At 45.9% G+C, this 23,946-nt stretch overlaps 1 protein-coding gene and 1 pseudogene across 1 annotated transcript; one reads left to right on the plus strand and one right to left on the minus strand.

The window, feature by feature from the left end:
- CRACD (capping protein inhibiting regulator of actin dynamics) lies at positions 1-23,299 on the plus strand. The gene is made up of 10 exons (XM_063108754.1): positions 1-120; positions 7,021-7,185; positions 8,679-8,750; positions 10,739-10,921; positions 11,652-12,079; positions 12,239-12,380; positions 12,474-14,586; positions 19,591-19,781; positions 20,249-20,411; positions 23,139-23,299. The coding sequence occupies exons 1-10, from the start codon at positions 1-3 to the stop codon at positions 23,297-23,299; spliced, it is 3,738 nt and encodes a 1,245-aa protein (XP_062964824.1).
- On the minus strand, positions 15,872-17,865 carry LOC134386315 (large ribosomal subunit protein uL22m-like; annotated as a pseudogene).
- Positions 23,300-23,946: the final 647 nt, after the last annotated feature.

The following is a 23,946-nucleotide window of genomic DNA, read 5'->3' on the forward strand; positions in this document are numbered from 1 at the left end:
ATGGGAACCCGGGCGTTTTCCCATGACAGTATTTTTATCCCTGATGGGGGAGCAGAAAGTGAGCAGACAGTTCACGCAATGTCACAGGACAACATCCTGGGCAAAGTCAAAACTCTTCAGGTAAGACAGCTTGAGACTGGAAGGTCAGAGCCAGAGGAGGGGCCCTGCGGTGCAGGGAAGTGGGAAGAGTCCCTACTGAGTAATGGATTGGGAGGTTCAGGGCTTGTTCCTGGTGAGAATTTTTGCTTTTTGGAACCTGACTCAGTTCTATTGAAGCCTCCTGTCCACCTGTGAGAAGTACGTTATCACCATTGTACCCACTTGCATGATACACCCTCTCCTTGTTTCTCAAATTGTTCCCTTATTTTTGACTGGACATGAGAAGCTGCAGGACTTGGATGGGAGGAAAGAACTCCAAACCGTTAGGTGTTTCCCCTAAAGTCCCCGAAGCAGGGCTGACTCAGCTGAGAGTGTGCACAGCGCACATTCACTTTCCAAGTCTCCATAAATGGACAGTGAATGGTGAGACTCTTTATTTTCCTGTTGGGTCTGTAAATCTGGCTCCCCTGAGCCACCTTATCTCAGAGGACCGCCACAAAGCTCTTAAAACTGCCTTCTGTTCATGCTGCCACATGGGGCAGTTTTCCTATCTAAATTTGACCCAGATGGAAACTCCTTAACATTGAAAATATAATAAAAAAATAATTTTTCACTAAATGGGGTTGAAATAACTGGGAATCCAGGAAAAGCAAGAGGAACAAAGACACGTAGGGTCTGGCTGTATGGGTTTGCCCAGTTGCTTGGTAGAATTCACTTTCCTGAGAGGAGTGCCTAAGCAAGCAGTTCTCTGAGATGGGAGGCTTGGAGGCTGTCCAGATTATGAGCAGAGGGCTCTAGGCTGCTGATTTTCATCTGTCTGTACGTCTACAACAATGAATGAATGAATGAATGAGTGAGCAAAAAGAAAAATAAAAAAAGGGACAGCTGGCCTGAGTAGCTGCTGATACGATGTTCTTGTTTCTACTGAATGTGCGCTGTGTATTTTGTGATCTGTGCTTGGTCACACACACTCAGCTAAATGTAGCATATGGCAAATGGGGAAGTAGCCCACACCCAAACTTCCCCAGGTCTTTATGCCACCATGGCCCAAGGTCATAGTCCAGCCCTCGGAGCTAACCCAGCACATGTTTCAAAGCCCGGTCGGTATTTCTTAACCAGGTTCCATTCTTGGTTCTAGTTGGCTGTGCTTTGACACTTTTTACTGACTCAAGAAGAAAAAGCAAACTGCTACTTCTCATAGGTTGGAGAAGAGGGAAGGGTGGTGGTGGCCAGAGAAAATTTTGGCCAACCTGCTCCTTACCTTTCCTTCTTCAAGTCTTTTGATTCCTGGAATATTATTCCTAAGAAGTTCTGAACTCCTGGCTCATCATATCTCCTTTCTAAGAGGAACGATTTACAGATCTCAGTCCATGCTGTGTTTTACAAGGGCTTTCTAGGAGTTCTTTAAAAATTAGGTATTAGTTATCTTAAATAATATCTGCTCTGTAACATCACAGCACTGCCACTCTAAGAAGTGGATTTAGGGTTGTAAAAAATATATAATTCTGCAGTATTGAAAATATAGAAACACAATATGGGAGTAACTGTTATTTCTATTAACAGTAAGGCCTGATTTTAAAGAATGTGATCTCATAATTAGTAAAATGTAAACGACTAACTTCCCTGAAGTGGCATTTCTATGAACACAGGAAGAAAACTATGAGTTAAGCAGAATTACCTAATTTGGATGCTCTCATTTTGGCAATGTCTACTTATATGAGGGCTGCCTGATTTTGCTTCTGCTACATGGATTCACAAGCTTCCTTACAGCTCTGTAGTTATATTTTTGAAAATTAAAAGGCTTTGCTCTTTGAGGAGGTTAATGGGGACCATTAGCACAGAAAATGTGATTTTTGGAGTGACCTAAGATATAACTGTATCACCCCCAAAAGACTGTGCTTTATTTTTCAGTCGACTAAGCAGTATGTTCCTGGTAAGTTGTAGAAATAGTAGTAACTTTATTAACTTGCATGAATGCTTTGCATTTTTCCATGAGAACGTTATGCCGGTATTGATGCTTAGTAAGCAGCATAAATGACCGCCCCCTCGTAGACTCCAGCATGGAATGAGAGGGTTTAGTTGTGTCCGAGGCATGTATGTTTCTCTGTCTGGAATTGTCTTTGTATATGTAAGTATGTTTATTTTTTAAAAAGAGAGAAGTAAGAGATAACACCTATTTGACAGTAAATGTTCTGGCAAGCTGATTAACCACCATTATTAAGACATTCTTTTGAAATGAGATTTCTACTGGAATACCATCTGAAGAAAGGGGAAAAAAAAGCCATTTTCCTCTGTGGCTTAAGAAACTTCTCAGCCCCTGGAGCCCCTTGGAAACCCAGGGAAGGGTGTCTGTGATGTCCACATTTGGAAAGGTTGCCCTCTAGTGTCCTCACATGGTCATCTCACCTGCAGCTGTCCTGTGTTGCACCTGCAGCTGTAGTGACTCTCCACTGAGTACAGAATAACTGAATACAGCACAAATCAGAATACCCTTTCCTAAATAACATTAATCCACCACCTGCCAAAATTTCTGTGGCAAATGACTGATCCTTTAAAAGAAGAATTACATATTTTTTTCTGAGTATAAAAATAATACATGTGCATAGTGTGAACAAATTTTAATGTCCAGTACAGTTATAGGGACAAAAACAACACTGGTGTCCTCTTTGAGGGCTCTTTTCATAACAAGTCAGTTGCTCCATGGCCAGTAGCACGAACACCATTTGAATGAGTGAGGGAATGTGCTAAAAAAAAAAAAACGTATACCAGGCCTATGCCACCACCTGACTGTGGCCTTGGCTGAAGTCACTTTACCTCTCTGACACTCACTTTCCTCACCTGAAAAACAAGGGGGATGCATGTGATGGATGATCTGAAGGGTCCCTCCAGTTCTTAAAATCTGCAAGCCATGCAAAGTCACTGTTTACCTGCTGTAGCACAGAGTAACTTTGTAGGCTTTGCACTTTGTTGTGTTTGGGCTACAATGACCTTGACATTGACTACAGCTGCCCAGAAGCACAGATCAGGGAGGTTGCCTATTTGTTTGAGATGAGACCATGCTGTGAGGTATGTACCAACTGATGATAAAACTCAGGGGTATCACTGTCTAAGCCTGCAGGTAATTTTCAGAATTACACCACACCTTTGTCAGGAAATGCTTAGTCTATTTGTACCATGGATTATTTGGCATAGGAAGGAAAACCTCCTTCCTCAGCAGCTAGTGTCTCCTGCTAAGCTGGATTTCACTTAAAAATGTCGAAGTCATAGTCTGAGGATTTTGACACCCAATGCAGCTGTGAAGGACACAAAAAATAAACGTCCATTCTTAGCCACTTCTTACTAGATCAGATGTCTTTAAATCCGTATGCTTTTTCTTTTTTCTTTCTTTTTCCTAATTAGTTTTAACTAGGGAGGTATCCGCAGTGCTCAAGCAGACAGCAACTTTATTTTCCTCTGCTTTGCTCTTATAGACAGGGTCTAAGGAACAGCTGGGAAAATCTGGGAAAATGTGGATGCAGGCAGTAAGAGAGCTGCAGAATATGATGTGCGTGGCATTTCCACACCATAGGAACGAGCCTTATAAATATGGATGTGCATTCCTGTAACATCGTTCTCCAGCATTCCATATTACAGCAAAATAGCCCAATTTGAGTGAATAAAATATAGTTCCTTTTAGCTCGCATTCCAGCCTCAACAGTAACTCCATTCATAGCCACAGCAACATGGACTATCAGTACAGGCACAAGTTCCACTCTCCCCTCTGGTTATAATTTCAGTATTTATAGAGAAAGAGGCTGGGGGTAGTTTTTTTTTTTTTTAATTTTTAAAGATGACTGGTAAGGGGATCTTAACCCTTTACTTGCTGTCGTCAGCACCATGCTCACCCCTTGAGCTAACTGGCCATCCCTATATAGAGATCCGAACCCTTGGCCTTGGTGTTATCAGCACCACACTCTCCCAAGTGAGCCACGGGCCGGCCCCTTTTTAATTTTTACAGATAGGGAGAGTGATAGTTAATCTCTGAAAACTTAAGGGCCAGCTCATCCTAACAGTGTAGTTTTCAGTGATTGCTTATGTCATAGTTCCTCTCATGACAACGCCTGATTAATGGGCAGAATAAAAGTAACAAAAAAAAGCCTATTTATCCACAAATTCAATTCACACAACACCGAATATTGCTCAATAGATTTTAGTAGTAACCTTTGAATTGTTGATAAATCACACAGAATATCACAACAACCCAGTCTTCTTTGAGTCAGCTGAAGGAAGTTTGGAGGAGGAACCTCAGGGAGAGAGAGCATCGGTGCCCGAGCCTTGTCCTTGGGTGCCTGAGGATCAGTCGCCATGGCCTTGGACCCCAAGTCCTGGCCTTGGTCCACTGTCCAATCCCTGACAGCTGCAGGGCGTGTCTGTGAGGGCAGTCGTTGCTCTGCACATGGAGGTGGTAGCCCTACTCCTGACCACACCACCATCCCCCTCCACTAGCCGCCAGCCTGAATTTATTTGTGGGGAGATGCTTAGATGTCAAACCAGCTTCTTTACTAAGATCCACATTTTCATTCTGTGCCAGGCTGAGCAATGTATCTGTGACATAAATCAACCCTTTGATGTATACGTACATTCTCGTTCCTTCCCTACTTCCTCTTCCTCTTTTCCTGCCCCCTCTTGTCCCCCAGCTGTCGTAACTGCGATCTGGTCACAGTCCTTCCTGGCCCTTTCTTCTCCCTCTTCTTCCCGATGCATTTCCTCTGTTCCCTGGACCTGCCTCTCTCTAATCCTCTCCTTCATTTCTTAGCATTACTCTTTCCATTTCCCAGCTTTGTCCCTGTGTACTTATTTTTCCCTATTCCACCTGTTTTGTTTTGTTTTTTTCTTTCCATGTTCTCTTTTCTTTTCCATTTGTATTCACAATGGTCATCCTTTATTTCAATTGAGACTGTGATTACATTTTGCCATATTCTTTTTTGTCTCTTAAACATCAGAATGGACCAACATCAGTATTCTAAAAAGGGACTCAGCGAAGTAAAAGCTCAGTATATCCATTCTTTTTTGTGATAATGGCAAAAATCCTAATTAAATGACATGAGAGCTTTAGGCCAGGTTCACCTTGGAAGCTCATTAAAGAATGACCCCTTCCATTGTAAGTCCAAGAAACACCCTCATTTCAGTCACTGGGGAGCATTCGTAAACAGTAGACCCTGCCACAGGGGTCTCCATCTAAGGGATTTAGGACAGTTTCCAGCTCTTGGTCAACACTCCCAGAGAAGGCTGGGCTGGCAGGACACGGGAACCATTCCTACCTCTTCTACCCAGGTTCCCACCCCTCTCCCCAGGGCAGCAGTGAGATGGGCCTGTGACTTTGTTGCTCCACATCCTCCTGTCTAACTCCATCGGCTGGTCCAACTGTGCCTGCTTATTGATCCGCTCAAAGGAAATACTAACTGCCGAAGCTTCCTGCTAGACTTGTTTCAGCCCTCTCCTCCTGCAACCCTTTTAGGCTGAAGCTGTACTTCCTTGGCTGAGCTTGGGCTTTGGATGTGTGCTCCTTTCCTGCAGGGTGGGGGAGCCAGGCTTAGGCTGAAATACCAGCCCCTGCCTGGCCATGCTCCTGACTTGGCATGCCGGGGTCCCCGGGCGGCTCGGGGAGGGGAGTCTTGGGCTCATTTCTGTCATGTCTCTGCAATCTCACTGCCCCCCGTGCAGGGCTGAGGGGGACCTGGGTGCAGGTGGGTGGATCTGGTGTCACCAAGTTCAGAGAGAGAGGGGCCATTTCCCTCAAGGGATTCTTCTGCCAGGGAGCTTCAGCACAGCGTTAAACATGCTGCATTGTCTCTTTATGTAACGGCCCCTGTAAGAAGGAAGTATGATGTCAAATTTATGACAGCCAGTGGAGTGCAATGAAAATAGCACTGAATGGGATTTTAGAGGACCTGGGTTCACATTCCTTTTAGGCCACTCATTCAGTGAGTTTATTATTTTTATTTTTGAGACATATGAGGATGATCAAAGGCAGGTACCTAGGTCAAGAGCAGTGGTTCTCAACTGGGGGCATTTTACCCACCAGGGGACATTGGACAACATCTGGAGACATTTGTCTTTTTGTAATCTGGCCTTTCTCTAATTCCAAATACTATTTATCTTCCTAATTTCTACCCATTTTCCTTCCCTTCTCCCCATCGTTTTAGCTACCGCCCACCAGTAATCAATGCCTCCTTGGCCCTTTTCCCCACTTGGTGCCTTCAGTCTCCTGTTCCATGGGGGGTAGCTGCAGCAAGGCAAAGAGGAATTACAGATTGTTTCTATCCCTTACACGATTTTGGCATCGATCATGGAAAGATTTGCTGGCCCTGGGACCTTCTTCACCTTGGCAGTGACCCGTGTGACCAGAGTATGATGTTCCAGTGTGGGGTCTCAGGCTAGGGCAGGTGAAGAAGGTCGTGGAAGTAAATATTGAAGGGGAACGTGTCCAACAGGGGCTTGGGAGTTCCCTTGTTGCGCCAACCCTGACAGTCTTGATTTCCCCAGTGGTTCCTACATTTCATGTAACTATTTTCCATGCAATTTTTTGTCCTTTTAAAAGGCTTTGTATAAATAAATTTATAGGGTAATCAAAAATTTTTGTCATAACGTATATCCCAACTTTTGGTTCAGAAATATGGTCTCTGTACCCACTGGAAAATGTTGACATCTCCGTGAAAGAGGTGGCTGGATAAAAAAGCTCATGGCTTGAAGGTGGGAAAGAAAATAAAAAGAAAGTGGAAAGTAAATTAACTTATTACAGGGCTGCATCGTGGTTTCCTGGCGTGGTGCTGAGTCTTACGGAATCTGCCTCAGTACTTACTAGGTGTGCCGGGGAGCCTGGTTGTGGTTATTGTGAAGTGCTTTGCTGCTTCAGAATGTCTTTCTTTTGTTTCTCTCCAGCAACAGTTGGGCAAGAATATCAAGTTTGGGCACCGGCCACTCAATGCCATTCCCATGAAGAAGGCAGACAGTGGAGAGGCCAACTTGGAAGAGGATCTGTTCCTGACCAGTCCCTGGGAAATTGTGACTCAGCAGGACATCGTCCTCTCAGATACTGAGAACAAAGTAAGTCTCCTGCAGGGAATGACTTGATTGCGAGTAAGCCAGGGCAGGATGCTGGGCAGTGGACAGGGGCATCCGATAACCCTGGGGACAGCAGCAGGGGGAGTAGGTGGGAGAAGCTCTTCTGGTGAGTAGCCCAGGGCTGGGGGACACTTAGGACACTTCCTGGGCAGGTGCCCTGACCTGAAGTCAGTGGGACCAACGAGGAGGAGGGGGAGGACAAGGAGACAGGCCCTTTGCACATGCTCTTCCCGGTGTCTTCCACTTGCCCTTTGAGGCTCAGGTTGTGCCCACATCTTCTGGGAAGTGTCATCTGGCACACCCCCAGGCTGTACTGTCTCCTCCACGCCTTTGCCGTGGGACTGAGCTTGTCCTGCAAGAGGACCAGAGGGCTGGCTGGTTAGCTCAGTTGGTTAGGGTGCAGCCTTATAACCCCAAGGTCATGGGTTCAGATCCCTGTACTGGCCAGCCGCCAAAAAAAAAAAAAAAGGATTAAAAAAAAACAAAAAGCAACTGAAAAAGGACTAGAAAGCAGGCTAGTGTGGCCAGATCCTGATATGGGGCAAAAGGGCGTTAGAGCGAGGTGCTGAGGCCAGGTCATGCAGACCATGGGAAAAGGGTGAATTCTATTTTGAAGATAATAGGTAACCTCTGAGTAATTTTAAGTAGGGCAGTGACATAAGCTGATTTGTGTTTTCTAAAAATCCTTCTAAGTGTGGTTGGGAGATTGCACTGAGGTAGGGTGAGCTATGATTGCTCTGGAGGGGAAGATAAGAACCTTTTGTAAAAAGCAATTCAAGGGCTGGCTGGTTAACTCAGTTGGTTAGAGTGTGGTGTTGGTAACACCAAGGTCGAGGTCTCCATTCCTGCCAGCCATGAAAAAGAACACACCAAAAGAACAAAAAACGGGTACAAAATAGTACAGAAGGAGACAGCCTGAAAGACGCAGAAGACCGCTCGGGGCGCGCCTTTTCTTCTCCCCTCCTGTGAGTTTTTTGCCCCTCCCTGGCCTTTCCTCTTCCCAGCCGAGCCCTGTGCACGTGGCATCAGGGACTTCTTTCCTTCTCACCCATTGAATAGAGGGCAGAGGTTGGCAGTGAAGGGCCAAAGGCAGCCAGCAAGGCCGAAAGCTGTGGGGTTGGAGGTTGCGTGTGTGACAGCCATTTCCCAAGTGCGGTGGCTGCTGATCAGTACCTCAGATCCTCTCAGGCAATGATGGAAAACACCAAGGACTGAGGTTGGGACTGCCCAGGTGGGAACTGCATTGACCTCGGGGAAGAGGACAGTGCACCCTCTGTGCCTCAGGTAATCTCTGTGGGGTTTGGACATGAGCAAGGTCCCCACTGTGACTCCTGAGAGCACTTTGGAGCCAGCTTCACCCAGTGTGTGGGGTGGGCGGGAGGGGACGGCCCTGCGCAGGCACAGATGGTGTCTGGTTATCTGCCCAGAACTTCCTGTTCCAGCGTCTGACTTGAGCGCTCTCTTTACTGTTCTAGTCCAGTGACACCACGCCAAGTTCTCTCAATCCACTGAATCCACCTGGAGCTGGAAGTGCAATGGAAGAGAAGGTAATGTGATTTGATTTCCTTACTTTATTTAACTTCCTTACTTTAACTTCCATTTTTTCTTTTCTTTTTTTGCAATCTGCTGCCTCATTTTCCATTCATAAGTGTTGCCTTCATACATTACTTTAAATTCCTTCAAAATGCAGCCAGTGTTGGATGTGGGATCACCAGTTTCCACAGCAGTACAACTGCTGGAACCAAACCCTGTTCTGAAAAATCGCCACTCTCCGCATCTCCATGTTTGGGGTATTGGGAGTTGGTAATTTTCCTAAATGTATCACATACTTCAAGACACTTAATCCATGGAAAAAGGCATTCCAGAAAACCTGAAGGTGCTCAAGTCTGCAAGGAAGAGTCCTTGTATATTTACAGATGGGAAAAAAAGAAAGACCTTAGCATTTCTCTACTTTAACGTGTTTTTTTGTTTATTTATTTATTTATTTTTACCTTTCCGTGTTTCTTTAAAAACCCAGGACTTGGGGCTGGCCAGTTAGCTCAATTAGTTAAAATGTGGCGTTATAACACCAAGGTCAAAGGTTTGGATCCCCGCACTGGCCAGCCGCCAAGAAAGAAAAGAAAAAGCCTGGGACGTTGTCCGCAGGCATCTAGGGAGCCCTGTGGAGACGCTTCTCCCTGCACTCCTCTTCTGTAGGAGCCAATCTGCTTCAGTAATATTTCATCTACACAGGGGACCAAGCATCCTCCCAAGGTCTGGCAGACAGTATAGGGAGCAGAGTCTGCTCCCAAAGAAGGGGATGGCTCGAGACAGTGCCACCACTCAGACAGTGGAGGGGCCCCGCTGGGGTGACTGGAAACGAAGCGCGGCACTTACGTCCCAGCTCCGAGTGCTCATCTGTGTCTTCGTCTGTCACGTTTGGCTCGGGCTCCTTTTCCTCATGCATTAATTCATCTCTTTTCAACAAAAGCTCAGAATTGGATATCTTTTATAAAGATAACCATAAATAAAGGACAGCTAGAAGGCCAAAGGCTGGAATTATTTTTTCATTTTTCTGTACTTCTTGTCATAAATTAATATGTACTGAGCATCCATTTGGCTCTTGGAACAAGCCTGGTCTTTTCTCTTTTGTGCATAAATATGGAAGATAATTGCAAAAAGCAAGCCCTTCAACCAAACCTCATCAGCTCTGTGCTTACAGCATGAACACAGTCCAACCGGTGAACCCTGGTCTCGTCCTCTGCTGCCTTTGTGTGTGCAGAGCTGCTGGCACAGGCGCCCTCTGCTGCACGTTGGCATTGTGTGGCCAGGAGCTCTTTCCTCACTGATGGCCTACAAATTCTCTGTAGTTACCGGTGTGGCTTCCTACCATCTGATTCACTGTGGCCTCTGCATTCAGGCTGTGCCACGGTCTCTCTGACTTTTCCAAATCTACCTGAGTTGGTTTTTCAGTGATCACACCTGTGTTCTGGAACTATAGGCTATTCCACAGTTCGTCCTTAGAGGAATTGCACATGCTCCTTGGGCACATTTTTGCCACTCCTGTTTTCACCAGAGCCCTCTTTTAGCTGCTCGGTGCACAGTACTCTGTGACTTCGGAGTGATTGTGCCAAAACTGTTTTGCTAATTAGAAATATGATGTCCTAGCCATACATGTTATACTGTATTTTGTAAATATTTTTATACAAATATTTATTCACCACTTACCGAATGAAATTTGCTACTTGGGCTGGCTATGTTTTGCTGACCCCTGAGCTACTCTAACACCCATATTATTCAGAGTAGGACAGTCAGTCCCTAGAAGCTTAAATGACTATTACAAATTAATATAAGTAGTCATTGGCAGAACAAATAGCCAGTGTCCTGTCTTTTAAAAACCAGAGCCCATTTCACTGTACCAGTGAGCCCCCCTGTGTGCCAGCGTTCCCTGGGCCAGGCTGGGTAAGGCGCAGACTCGAACGAGTGCTACCACTCTGGGATTCCTGCAGGTTGCTTTCTGATCTGAACTGACCTTATATTTTAATCTCCACTCTAGGTTGCTCCAGTTAAACCATCTCGGCCAAAAAGGCACTTCTCTTCTGCTGGCACCATCGAAAGTGTCAACCTAGATGCTATCCCCCTGGCCATTGCCCGCCTGGACAACAGTGCTGCCAAGCACAAACTGTCAGTCAAGCCAAAAAACCAGAGGGTGTCAAAGAAGCACAGGTGGCTTGCCCAGGTGTGTAGAATGTGTCCTGGCTCGCAATGGCCAAGGACCTACCCAGTGGGTTGGTATTGGGATGGAGCCGTAGATAGAAGGAACTAGGTCTCACCCCATTGGAACGTGAGTACGTGGCAGCATAGGAGGGTAAACAGGCCGTTTACTTTCTATCACCCTTTCTGACATGAGGCTGGTGATCCTCAGAGGGAGGCTGCCGTTGAGGGTCCGGATGCTTTGTGTTTACTTTGCCAGCTTTCCTCTGTATGGCTTAGCCAAAGGTCCTTCATTTGGATTAGGGTGGACATCTAAGTCACAAGTTTCAGAGGACATTGATGAAGTTCAAATTTCTTTATTTGCTCATCTTCCTAATGCTGGACTATCAGTTTCCCTATAGTTTTTTGTTTTGTCTTGTTTTGTTTTGTGGCTGGCTGGTGCAGGGATCTGAACCTTTGATCTTGGTGCTTGGTGTTACTGGCACCATGCTCTAACCAAGCAAGCTAACCAGCCAACCCTGTTGTTCATTCATATTAACAAAAAGGAATTTGTGAATGACAAATAAAGGGGCTAGAGGGTAAAATAAAGATGAAATTCTTCCCTCCATTTCCACAATTAACTCTTGGTGTGTCCAGTGGTGAGTTTGCCTTATATCTGTGCTGAGAACACCTGCCCCTTCTTTTGTGATTAGGAAGAGTAAGGGCTGTCTGCAGAAAAAGCAAAAGGCTAATTCTGTTTCCCTTCCCAATGTTAGGATCGACAACATGAGCAAGGCAGCCTTGAGAGTCAGCCCTCTGTGGACCAGAATGGACACCCAGGAGAGGACAAGCAAGTATGGCTGGAAAAGGAACCTGAGCCACTGGGTTCTGAGGAAGAGAAAAGACACCAAGAAGAATATTGGCGAGAACTAGAGGCCAAGTGCAAACAGCAAAAGGCGGAAGCGGCCGAGAAGAGACGCCTAGAGGAGCAGAGGCTGCAGGCGCTGGAGAGGAGGCTCTGGGAAGAGAACAGAAGGCAGGAGCTCCTGGAGGAAGGCGAGGAAGAGGAGAGTGAGCAGATGGAGCTGCAGCTAGAGGCAGAGAAGTTGCAGCGAGAAGAGCAACAGCGGGGCCTGGAAGAGCAAGGGTGGCAGGACCAAGAACGGAGGGAGTGGGAGGAAAGAAAGCACCTGGAGGCCAAAGAGCAGCTGGAGGAGAGGCTCCGACAGCACCAGCGGGAGGAGCTGGAGGCACAGAGGCGGCAGCTGGAGGAAGAGGAGGCCAGGAGGCTGGAGGAGCTGGAGGCCAGGAGGCTGGAGGAGCTGGAGGCACAGAGAAGGCAGCTGGAGGAGGAGGCCAGGAGGCAGCGAGAGAACCTGGAGGCACAGAGGCGGCTACTGGAGGAAGAGGAGGCCAGGAGGCTGGAGGAGGCCAGGAGGCTGGAGGAGGAGGCCAGGAGGCTGGAGGAGGCCATGAGGCTGGAGGAAGAGGCCATGAGGCTGGAGGTAGAGGCCAGGAGGCTGGAAGAGGAGGCCAGGAGGCAGCGAGAGAACCTGGAGAAACAGAGGTGGCAGGAGGCCGAGAGACTGCAGCTGGAGGAAGAGGAGGCCAGGAAGCAGGAGGAGGAAGCCAGGAGGCTGGAGAAGGAGGAAGGAAAGTGGGTGGAGGAGCTCAGAAGGCAGGAGGAAATGGAGGTGCAGAGGCGGCAGGGGACGGAGGAGCTTGGGGAAGCACCACAGAGACCAGAAGAAGAGAAACAGCTGGAGCTAGAGGATAAAAGGGGCCTGCAGAGTCCACTTCAGAATGACTTTGAAGAGAAGCCAGAAGAACAAGAAAGCCTGAAACCCAAAAGACAAAGGAAACACTCCGAGGAACCAAGTACCTGTGAGGAGTGGAGCCAGGAGGCTGAGCCCGCAGGAGAGCAGCAAGGGAAAGGTGTGGGTCTTCACGGGGGTGATGGTGGTGTCCTAGAGGAAAAGAGAGGAGACAGAGGCACTAAACTAGAAGCTCCCCTGCAACAGGAGAGGCAGATGGGAGAAACGCTGCCTCCAGTGGAGAAGAAAGAAGCTGCGGTTCCAGAAAAAGACCGAAAGCTGGAGGAACTCAGGTGGCAGGAAGTAGATGAGAGGCAGACCATGCCCAGGCCCTACACGTTCCAGGTATCCTCAGGAGGGAAACAGATTCTCTTCCCCAAGGTCAATCTGAGCCCCATGACACCCATGAAAGACGCAGGACTTGCCTCTGCCCCCCAGGAGCCAAAGGCCCCCAAAGCCAGCCTGGCCTCGCACGCCCCACCCTCATCCCTGAGCATTCCCCACACGGCCATCCTGGTCACAGGAGCACAGCTCTGTGGCCCAGCCGTCAACCTGAACCAGATCAAGGACACGGCCTGCAAGTCTCTCCTGGGCTTGTTAGAAGAAAAGAAGCCCGTGGATGTCCCCGCTGTGGAGAACCCACCCCGAGCCCCTGGGGACTCCCGGGCAGGTGGTGGGAAGGTCAGGCCTCCCCAGGAGCCTCTGAGCAGTGCAGCCGCACTGGCCGAATGGGCCTCCATCCGATCCAGAATCCTGAAGAACGCAGAGGGTGACCCACGCAGTGAGAGAGACCAGGGGCCCGGTGATGAGCCCACCCCCAGGGGCCGATGTGATTCCCGCGGGAACCTCCGGAAGACCTCTCCAGTAAATGCGAAGTTCTCTATCATGCCCGCCTGGCAGAAGTTCTCTGATGGTGGCACGGAGACCTCCAAGCAGAATTTGGAGGCTGAAAGCATTAGAAAAAGACCCGTGCCGGGACCCAGCGAAGAGACAGCACCCCAGCCCCCACCTGCAGGTACTCACGAGCACCAGAAGGGTCCGGAGAAGCCGGAGGTGCAGCCGGAGCCAGCAGACACCACAGAGGGATGCAAATTTGCCAAAGACCTCCCATCTTTCCTAGTTCCCAGCCTTCCTTACCCTCCGCAGAAAGCAGTGGCCCATACAGAGTCCACGACCTCTTTGGACAGTGAGACCACAGGTGGTATAGCAAAGCCAGACGCCACAATGCCAGGCGGGGAGGAGAAGACCTCACCTTTTGGGATAAAATTGAGAAGGACCAACTACTCCTTGCGTTTCCACTGTGACCAACAGACAGAACAGAAGAAGAAGAAGAGGCACAGCAGCACAGGAGACAGTGCTGAGGGGGCGCCGCCCGCAGGGGGGAAGGAGACAGGGGTTGTGGCCCTCAAGCATGGCCCATTCCTCCCCCAAGAGAGGAAGCAAGCCCCATCCACCCGGAGGGACTCTGCTGAAAGCCCTTCCAGCGGCCACTCTCCTCCTGTTGTCCATCCCGGGTCCCCACCGGCCAGCAGCCAGACCCCAGCTCCAGAGCACGACAAGGCAGCAAACAAAATGCCATTGGTGCAGAAGCCAGCACTGGCTCCCAAGCCTGCTGGTCACACCCCACCGTCGTCCCCACTCTCCAAGCTGAGCAGGCCCTACCTGGTAGAGCTGCTGGCTCGTCGAGCGGGGAAGCCCGACCCGGAGCCCAGCGAGCCGTCCAAGGAGGGCCAGGAGAGCAGTGATCCCCAGCCACACTCGCCACCACCCCTCAAAGAAAGGAAGGGACACAAGAGAGACGAGGAGGAAGAGGTGGCGGAGAGGAAGCCCCCTCCCCCACCTCTGTCTGCCGCTCAGCAAGAGAAACCTTCCCAAACACCTGAGGCCGGGAGGAAAGGTAAGTAGCTGTGGGATGGAGAACTCTGCCTCTGTCCAGCCTGTTGTCTGTGTCACTGCTAGAGCCAGAAGTGCGCAAAGCGCATGTATCCGGTGGAGCTGGTGTTGGGAGCATCTTCGTTAATTAGAGGCCAGTTTGCCATTCCCAAAGGACATTCACTCATAAGTCATAGTGAGACTCTTTTTACTCATTCTTTAAATTGTGGAAATGCTGACTGACCCTGCTGTGTGTCTGCAGTTCACGTGTGGTATTGGTACTTACTTGTACAAGTAATAAGTTCAAGGTGCCAATACTTGGACTAATGTATTTTTGGTTGGCAATAGAAATTGATATGTAGTCTTAATTAATGAAGATGTCATTAACTATTTTGAAGAGGTCATGTGGCGGCAATAAAACTGGAGTTCCCTAAATTATCTCTGGGCAGTAGTGGCAGCAAGATGGAAGGTTAGGGGACTTTATACCTCTCCATCTGTCCTGTGGATCCTCTCTATGGAAGACTGACTTTGTCTCAGTTTTATGAAGAATGCTCTGCAAATGCAGCTTCAGGTCCCCATGGGCTTGCCACTGCAAAGCCTCCTGCAAAGAAATCCTGGAGCCATTACCTCTGGCTGACCCTGATGTTTCTTTATACTAAATGTTTGGGGCCACTAAGTGGTTGCTTGGATTGGTTTCTGTGACCCCTGAGAGCTTTCAGCTAATACACTTTCATTTCTGTATTGTACAGAGTAGGAGGTAAAGCGTGGGTCATAGCCTAGGAAGTTACTCACATTTCTCAGAGAAATTCTCCCCTGAGGTCTTTTAGCGAGGGATCATTTTCTCTTTCCTTTAAGTGTTTAGGTTTGGGGTTATTTTTGCAGAGAAGAGAGTTGTTTGCTGAGGAGTGTTGGTTTGGTCGCTCCCCTTTATGGAAGATCATGTTGTCCTTTTTAAACGGTCCACTTGCCTGGCTTGGTTTCCCAGAAGAACCTGTTGATCAGCAGTTTCCAGACCATTTCGCTCTAATCATTTCTGTTTGTCCAGCTGAGTGCGGGACCCATTTTTAGTTTCGACATTAGCTTTCATGTTGTTAGCTTCTGTGGTATTTGCAAAGTTCCTCTCACAGCCTGCTCTGCTCTGTCACTCGCTTTCTCTCTCCCCAAAGAAATAATGCTCCTGCTCACTTCTTTCTTTTAGAGATGTCTCTTTGGTTATTATAATTTTCTGCCAAAATGACTCTCTTTCCCAGACTCTGGGCTGTCAGACTCTGCTAACTGAATTTTTCTTGATTTGATAGAGAAATTGGTTGCTAACTCCCTTCACTGGGGTTTTGCTGTCCAGCTTGCTGCTCTTGGGCCAGGGCTGACCAAACCTGTTTGACTGAACAAAAAAACAGGATAAAAATGTTAGACACAGACCTCCATTTGTTTGTTGATTGTATACATATAGTACTGTAGCGTCATTAGTTAAAACTCCTGGAACACCATCTACACTTAGGGTAAAGTTCATCATAACAGCAGTGGATGTCAATCTGCATTGCAAATCATGGTCTCCTTCTTATTTTCTTTGGCCAACTTCTTGTTGGATCTGATTTCTTTGTAAAGTGGCAGGCAAAGAGCTTGTCAGCTCTGCTTTTTTCTTGTGCTTGCATTATTAGTAGTAAATTAAATCTATGGTTTGTTTGCAGGAGTTTACTTATGCCATTTGTAAGGGATCATTTAGTGAAAAGGAGTTATGATATTCCATAAACTCACCCAACTGCAAAACCTCCCAACAAGTGAGAACATGATTGCCAGTCCTCCTACCGCCTCACCCTGCCAGCTTCCCTTGGGATTCTCTAAACATACCATTTGTTACTCAAGGCTTTTGGATATATGGGCTGAATGAGGGTGTCAGTGCCAGTGTGGGTATTAAATATTAGAAAAGCTTGGTTTCGTTTTTACTTTTTGATTTTAAAATAGATAAATAGAAATTCTAATATTTTCTTCCTTCACCCCAGTGAATTACCTTGCACATGCCCTAGGCACACACCCACTCTTTTGGAGACCACTGCTGTAGGAAGAGGTCTGCATTCCTGGGGCTGTGGCCAGCAAGGACCGATAAGTAGACCAACCCTCTATGAGGTTGTTGACTGTGAACCCACCTGGTGGGAATTAGAACAGCAGCGACAATCCCTGTGTGTTTGTACCATATACACTTTCATTACAGAGATCATCTCATTTTGAAATTCCAACCTGCACTTATGGTGGGTAGAACAGACAAATAGTTAAGTGTCCCTTTCCCCGAGAAATGACATTGGGAAATAGTGACTAGACCCGTGGTCCCAGGAAGCACTTGCTTGTCTCCCCAGAACTTGAGGAAGGGAACTCCAGTGGGCTGTGGTTCTCCTGTCTATGAGTTTAGAATGAGAGAGGATAGGTTTAAATTGCAGCAAAATAAAATTTTAATTAGGAATTTTGACCTCCCCGACTAAAAAGATTTTGCAGTTGACAAAGAACATCTCTTTCAAACCTTGACTGAAATGAGGGATTTAACTGTGTTTGTATGATTTCAACAAGTCATTCTTTGTACTTCATTGTATACACAGTGTGTTTACACCTTCTCATTGGATGTATCTGTAAAATGGAGCATTTTACAGATAGACACCATACGTTACAAAATGTATACATATGGAGTCTGAATTCCCCCATCATAGAATGTGAATAATGGCCCAGTTTCAAAGCTCCAGAATATATTCTCTTTGGTGCTTCATGTGGAGGTGGGGGTCCTTCCACAATTCATAAAATAATGGCAATTAACCTTCTCCATGATCCCAAAGTGACCTCTGCCACCGTCACAGATACTTTTCAGGCACCGTCGTCACCCTGAGGTAGGTACAGCTGTGTATAAGTTGTACATGAATTCTACACTGTGGTCTCTCACTGCCACATCTCATGCTTCTAAGAGAACCTCTTTAATTATTTAGGTCCCTTTTCGTTCACTGAATTTAAACTGAGCCAAAGCCTGGTCAATGGACATTCCTCATGTCAATTTTTCCAAATACCAAATCTTGTCTTTGCTCTATTTTGTCTTTGACAATGGTGGATTTTTGCTGGTCTCTGAGGTTCACCAAGCAGTTGGGGAAGATAAACATATTTTCTTCTTCTACTCTCATTTTTGAGGAATGTCAAGAGAAGCACTTGTGTGGATACATGATTGGGGTAAAACACCGTGGGATGAAACACGCGCCAAGGCCAGCTTCCCCCAGCTCTTCAGATTCTGTGTCCATAATGCACTCAACAGTCCCAGTACTGCAGTCGCCATCTTTCCTCCTCACCCTACCCGTAGATTTCTTTTTCAAATTATTTTAGTCAGCTTATAAATTTAGTCAATTATACTTTAAAGGCATTTTGATGCTTCTGATAAGTACCAATTGGCATGGAACTGGCCAGTTGCTTCAGTGACCTCCCCAAGCAAGTTCAGATTGAATGTTTAGCGCAGAATTCCCTTTTGCATAATAGCTGTGTATAGAAGTCATTTTGATTTTGGCAATTTGGTTTTTAGAAGTTTTACAAAGAAGTGTTACACAGCCCTTGAGTAAAATCAAGAACTTGTTAAGTTAGTTCCAGTGTATATAATGCTTCTCAGTAAAGCAGAATGCGTGAGGTGGTGAATTCTTTTTGATTTTCTGGTTAACTAAAGATGAATCAAGAATTCCTTTCAACTTCAGTTTTTGTTTTTAATATTTTTGAAATGTGTTGGTTTTCTATGTTAGATTATAACTGCATCTATTTGATGATTAGGGCTATTACAGTGCCCAAGACTCATTATAAATATGAATTCTCTTTCTACAGCATTATAGATCTAAAGGATATAGAAAATTAAGCAGAATCTGCCTTTTTTTTTTTTTTGCTTGAGTTCCTAATTCAAATTTATTTTCTCGTCATTTGATCTTTTTCCTCATCCTAGAGTAGGATATAAAGTCCTGTTGACTGAGTGAAAGCCCTTGTGGTAAGGTTCTGGGCTATCAAATTGTAATCTTCTATTGGATTTAAAAAGAATAGGACCATATGAGCCCTTTTCCTTTGAGATAGGAAAGGATTCAATACCAGAATGGATATCTCTGAAAGGGCATAATTTTTTCTTGAAGGAAATGAAGGGGACCGTTCTCTCATAGACATAAATAATAAAAATAGCTCCCTTTTGTAGAGTGATTACTATATGTCAAGCACTATTCTAATACCCAGGATTTCTTTTAATTTTCACAGCAACCTGATAAGGCATATGCCATTATTATCTTCACTGTACAGAGTTAGAAAACTAAAGCTTAGGCTAAGTAGCTTTTATAAGATCACATAGGATGAAACCCAGGTCTGCTTAGTTTCAGAGCCTAGTAGTAAATCTCTGATACCAACCACCTGTGAGGTGTTTACCCCAGTTGCATAGATGAGACAGTCATCCTCAAGAAAAGCGCAGACTGGGAGTCAGAAGGCCTAGGTTCCAGCTTCAGCCTGTGTGCTAACCGCTGCATGGCCTTGATAGCTGTGGACCCTAGTTCTCACATTTTGCAGATGAAGGCATTGGACCAAGGTCATGTGTTTCCACCGTGTTCTTCAGAGCCTTGCTGCCCTCTGAATCCCCTTTGAACAGAAGTGGGGTTTTTTGTTTGTTTTGTTTTTTGTCATTCAAATGTTGGTGTTCTACATAGGGTGTTTGGGGGGGAAGATTCCATTGCTAAAAATAATTTTCATTAGAGCAGTGAATTAAAAGAACAAGCAACTGTCTGGTTCCCCTGTAGACCTGAGATTTTATGACACTGGAGGTTTTATTTTTTTCTTTCAAGGTAGAGTAACTTCTTCCATTCACAGGGCAGAGAAATGCCCCTGTTTTTCTGCTGGTCAAAGGTGTCACCTTCCCACCCAGTGGAGCCACTCAGGTGTCAGTGCAGAGTTTGTGTTAGTAATATGTCACAGGTTTTAGGGGGTGAGGAACTTTGATGCATCAGCGGTTTATTTCACTGCAAACCTGCTTTTTTCTTTGTCTCCACAGAGAAGCCGATGCTTCAGAGCAGGCACTCTTTAGATGGTTCCAAACTTACGGAGAAAGTCGAAACCACACAGCCACTGTGGATAACGTTAGCGCTGCAAAAACAAAAGGGATTTCGGGAGCAGCAAGCGACGCGGGAGGAGAGGAAGCAAGCCAGGGAGGCCAAACAGGCAGAAAAACTCTCCAAAGAAAATGTGAGTAGCCTGGTCTTCAACTTTGATTTTGCCTTCCTGAGCTCTCTTTTAGGTCATGAGGTTTTAAAAAAAAAAAAAGGCTAGCTAGGGATGGTGATGAGGCCTGATTTGGTAGAATCCACAACGTATTTAGCAGTAATCCACATACTCAGCAGTTATAGGAGAAATATGAAAATGATTTTATTTGAGCAGAGGGTTAAGAGGAAATCAGGAGCCTTGTTCAGTGGCCTGACTTTACAGTCAGTTCTACAGGGCTCTTGTGGGAAAGTAACTGTCCGTCTTTGGCACATTGGCACTGAGCTGCTCCTTTGTTGGGGGCCGGGTTAAGCTGCTCCCAAGTGCAGTCCTGTCCCCCACTTTGGCAGTAGAGTTTGGGGAGGGCAGGTGGAAGTCCTGAAGGCCTGCAAGGTCCGTCTTTCCATGTCTTGATGAAAACATGCTGTCCCTAACTGTTTCTGCCCACCCAGGTCAGTGTCAGCCTGCAACCTGCAAGCACCAGTGTCAGCAGAGCAGGTTCCCTGCACAAATCCACCACTCCTCCTGACGAGAAGAAGCCGGAGACTGCGGTGTCCAGGCTTGAGCGCAGAGAACAGCTGAAAAAGGCCAATACTCTTCCTACTTCTGTGACAGGTAGAGCGCAGGTCCAGTTCTACTTAGTTATAGTTATAGGTTTCTTTTCTTAGAGCATGCTTTGTTTCCTGCGGTATAATAACTAGCATAGCACCTTAGGTAATTCACAGCACAGGCTGTCTCACAACCCCATTCATAAACTTTGGCTCTGATAAAGACCACCAGGAACTCAACCACCATCACTGGTGTGATGGTAAATGTTTAACGGTCAGCTCTTCAGGGCATGGAGATACTTCTGATTTGCAGCATTTTCCATTTTCCATGGTGTCGGTACTCCCACCATGGCTATTTTGAAGCTACCAATGTGACATCAACTGGCTTGGTAAATTTGTGAACATTTAACAAGGTGATGTGAGCCATCTCCAGCTCCCCACTGCCTGTAGTCCAACAAAGTTAGGTTTATTCTTGCTGCAGCAAGGGAGAGCACATACCAGAAGAACCTGCTAAACAAAGGAGGCCATAAGCTTATGGTAGAGTTTGGGGGAAAGGGTGAAGTTTAGGTAAAATTTAAATGAAGCAGCATTTTGAAGGGTTCAAAGTGAAACAGAGGTGTATATAAACAAGGCAAGCCTGAGCTGAAAAGTAGACTCAGGATCCTGTTTCCTTTGAAACTACCAAGTTAAGACAGATGTGTGAAATGTTGTATCTGAGCACCCCTAGCTGGAGCTCTGCCCCTGAGTTGGAAATGGAAGCTGCTTCTCTGTGTCACAGTGACCCACATGGCTCAGATGACACTCCATTCTCACTGATGTGATTTCAAACAGCAAGTTTCTGATAGGCTGACTTTACAGAATTAGGTTTCTCAGCACTGGATCCTTTTTTTTTTTTTTTTTTCCTTAAAAGATGAACGGTAAGGGGATCTTAACCCTTGACTTGGTGTTGTCAGCACTACACTCTCCCAAGTGAGCCAACCGGCCACCCCTATATAGGGATCCAAACCCATGGCCTTGGTGTTATCAGCACTGCACTCTCCCGAGTGAGCCATGAGCTGGCCCTGGATCCTTGATGTTAATTAACAACAGCAGTTTTTATAGGTTCATAACTCATAGGAGGCACATACATAATTTAAAAAAATTCTTTATTCTGTTAAAAGGTAAAATGATCCAATAGTTTGCAACTTTTTGCTTATTACAAATTACTTGGAGGATGAATAAATCTGAGCAGGCTTCCACCCAGGGGTTAATAGGGCATCTGTTTTCCCCACTAGGCAACACGATTCTCAGAGGGCATCCAACCCCAGACCCAGGCTTTTCTATGCCTTGGTTACCTCCTGCCTGAGGTCTGGAAATGTACAGAGGTCTCACTATTAATGATATGTTTACTACTGGGTGAAGGGGGAAATAAAAACCTTTGTGTTTAAATGCCACTTTAGGACACCGTATAATTTCTCAAGAACCTCCATAGGCTTTTTATTTCATTTAATCTTACATACAGGAATTAAGGGTTCTACATGTTAGAACCAGAGAGAGACAAAGAAAGAATTTCTTTCAGAATAAAGTGAAAGCTCCAAAGTCAAAGAGAACACCCCTTTCCCTGCCTGATTTCTTAGTAGTACTAAAGGGTTAATGCAACTAAGAGTGGCTCCAGCTTCATAAAGCAAGCCTTTGTTCAGAAGTATTTGTCTTTTCAGTTGATCAGTATTTCCTGTGTTCTAGAAGCACTAAATATGAACCAAGATAGACGAAAACCCTCTCACCTCAAGAAGCCTCTAAGCTGTAGTACAGAACGTATTATGATGCAGAGGGATTATTAGACAAGAATGAAAGTCGTGAGAGCTGGCAGGAGCTGTGGGCCTCTGGAGTGGGGGGGGACCCAGGGGATGCTTGGTGGGGAGGTAGCTTTTAACCTCACCAGCTTGATCGATCCAAACTGCTGGCTTGATCTTCTTCATGGGATTAACCAGTTAGTTGTATGACTAGAGTCACAAAATTTACTTTTAGTTCTTGTTGTCATGCAGGCATAGTTTCTATGTGTAGAAAATTAGGCTTCTAGAAACTCTCTGAAACTGGAATTGACTGCACTGTGGTCACTGTAATTCCGCATGCAACAGTTGTCATCACATAGCTTGCTTTCCCTAGTTGCTCTCACCAAGGATGTCCAGGAACTTGTCTCTTTGTGTTTAACTGGGTTTTCTTTTCTGAATCTCATACTTCTGATAAATCAAAATGTGATTGGGAGGTGGGTTGGGGAGATGTTGGTCAAAGGAAACAAATTTCAGTTAGATAGGAGGAATATGTTGAAGAGATCTATTGTGCAACATGGTGGCTACAGTTAATGACAATAGACAGATTGAGTATCCTTTACCAGAGATGCTTGGGGCCAGAAGTGTTTTGGATTTTGGAATATCTGCATTATATTTATTGGTTGAGCATCCCAAATCCAAAAATCTGAAATGCTCCAGTGAGCATTTCCTTAAAGCATCATGTCTGTGCTCAAAAAGTTTCAGATTTTGGAGCATTCGGATTTCAGATTTTTGGATTTATAATACTCAACCTGTATTATATTCTTGAAGGATGTTAAGAGTAGATCATAAATGTTCTCACCCTAAATAATTTTGTGAGGTAATGGATATGATAATAAGCTAGATTTAGCCATTCCGCAATATGTATATATTTCAAAACATCATGTTATAAATGATAAATACATACAATTTTATCTAATTAAAAATTTTTTTCTAATGTGGTTCTGACTTGCTCCTTTCTCCTTTTCCTTCAAAATGAAATCCAGTGGAGATCTCTGATTCAGCTCCCACAGCACCGCTGGTGAAGGAAGTCACCAAGAGGTTCTCCACCCCAGACGCTGCTCCTGTGTCAACAGAACCAGCCTGGCTGGCTTTGGCCAAAAGGAAAGCAAAGGCCTGGAGCGACTGTCCACAGATTATTAAGTAAAGGTTGATTCTTATCCATTCCTGTTGCCAGTTCCTGGCTCCTCTCTTGCCCTTTTTATTTATTTATTTTTTATATGAGGTAAAGAAACAAAGTTAGGGAAACGAAGCATGTTTTACAGGCTCTAAAATAATGTTTAGAAACAGAACTGGTGGTATTGATTGTAAAGAGTGTATTTGCACAACCCTAGGTCCTGGTGCCTTGAGCTCTTCCTTAGTTCTCGAGAGAAAATTCCGTCCAAGAGACCACAATGAAGCAAAATCTCCAAACAAAGAACTGCTCCCAAGAGCCTACCATGCCCATCAGGGGCCCTTCCACACATATGCCCACACACTATTCAGAACATGTACTTTTGCCAATCTTTGTAATGGGTTTTTGATTCTCTGCTCTAATTTCTTCTATCCAGAACATTTACCCTGCCATATGTTTGGGGATGTCTGCCCTTTCCACAGTCATGGTGAAAGGATCATATATAGATAGAAACAATAACACCCGTTCTTCTGAATGCCCTGAGTAACTGAGAATCACAGGAAATAGTCTGACTTCCAACTCTGTGCCCATGTCTGGTTTTCATGAACCTCCCCACCCTGAAGCTGTAACATGGAAGGCAAATCTGTTTACCTTCTACCACACTGTTGATCCACAGGCCC

This window comes from Cynocephalus volans, chromosome 9 (genome assembly GCF_027409185.1).
Source record: "Cynocephalus volans isolate mCynVol1 chromosome 9, mCynVol1.pri, whole genome shotgun sequence".
Lineage (NCBI taxonomy): Eukaryota > Metazoa > Chordata > Mammalia > Dermoptera > Cynocephalidae > Cynocephalus > Cynocephalus volans.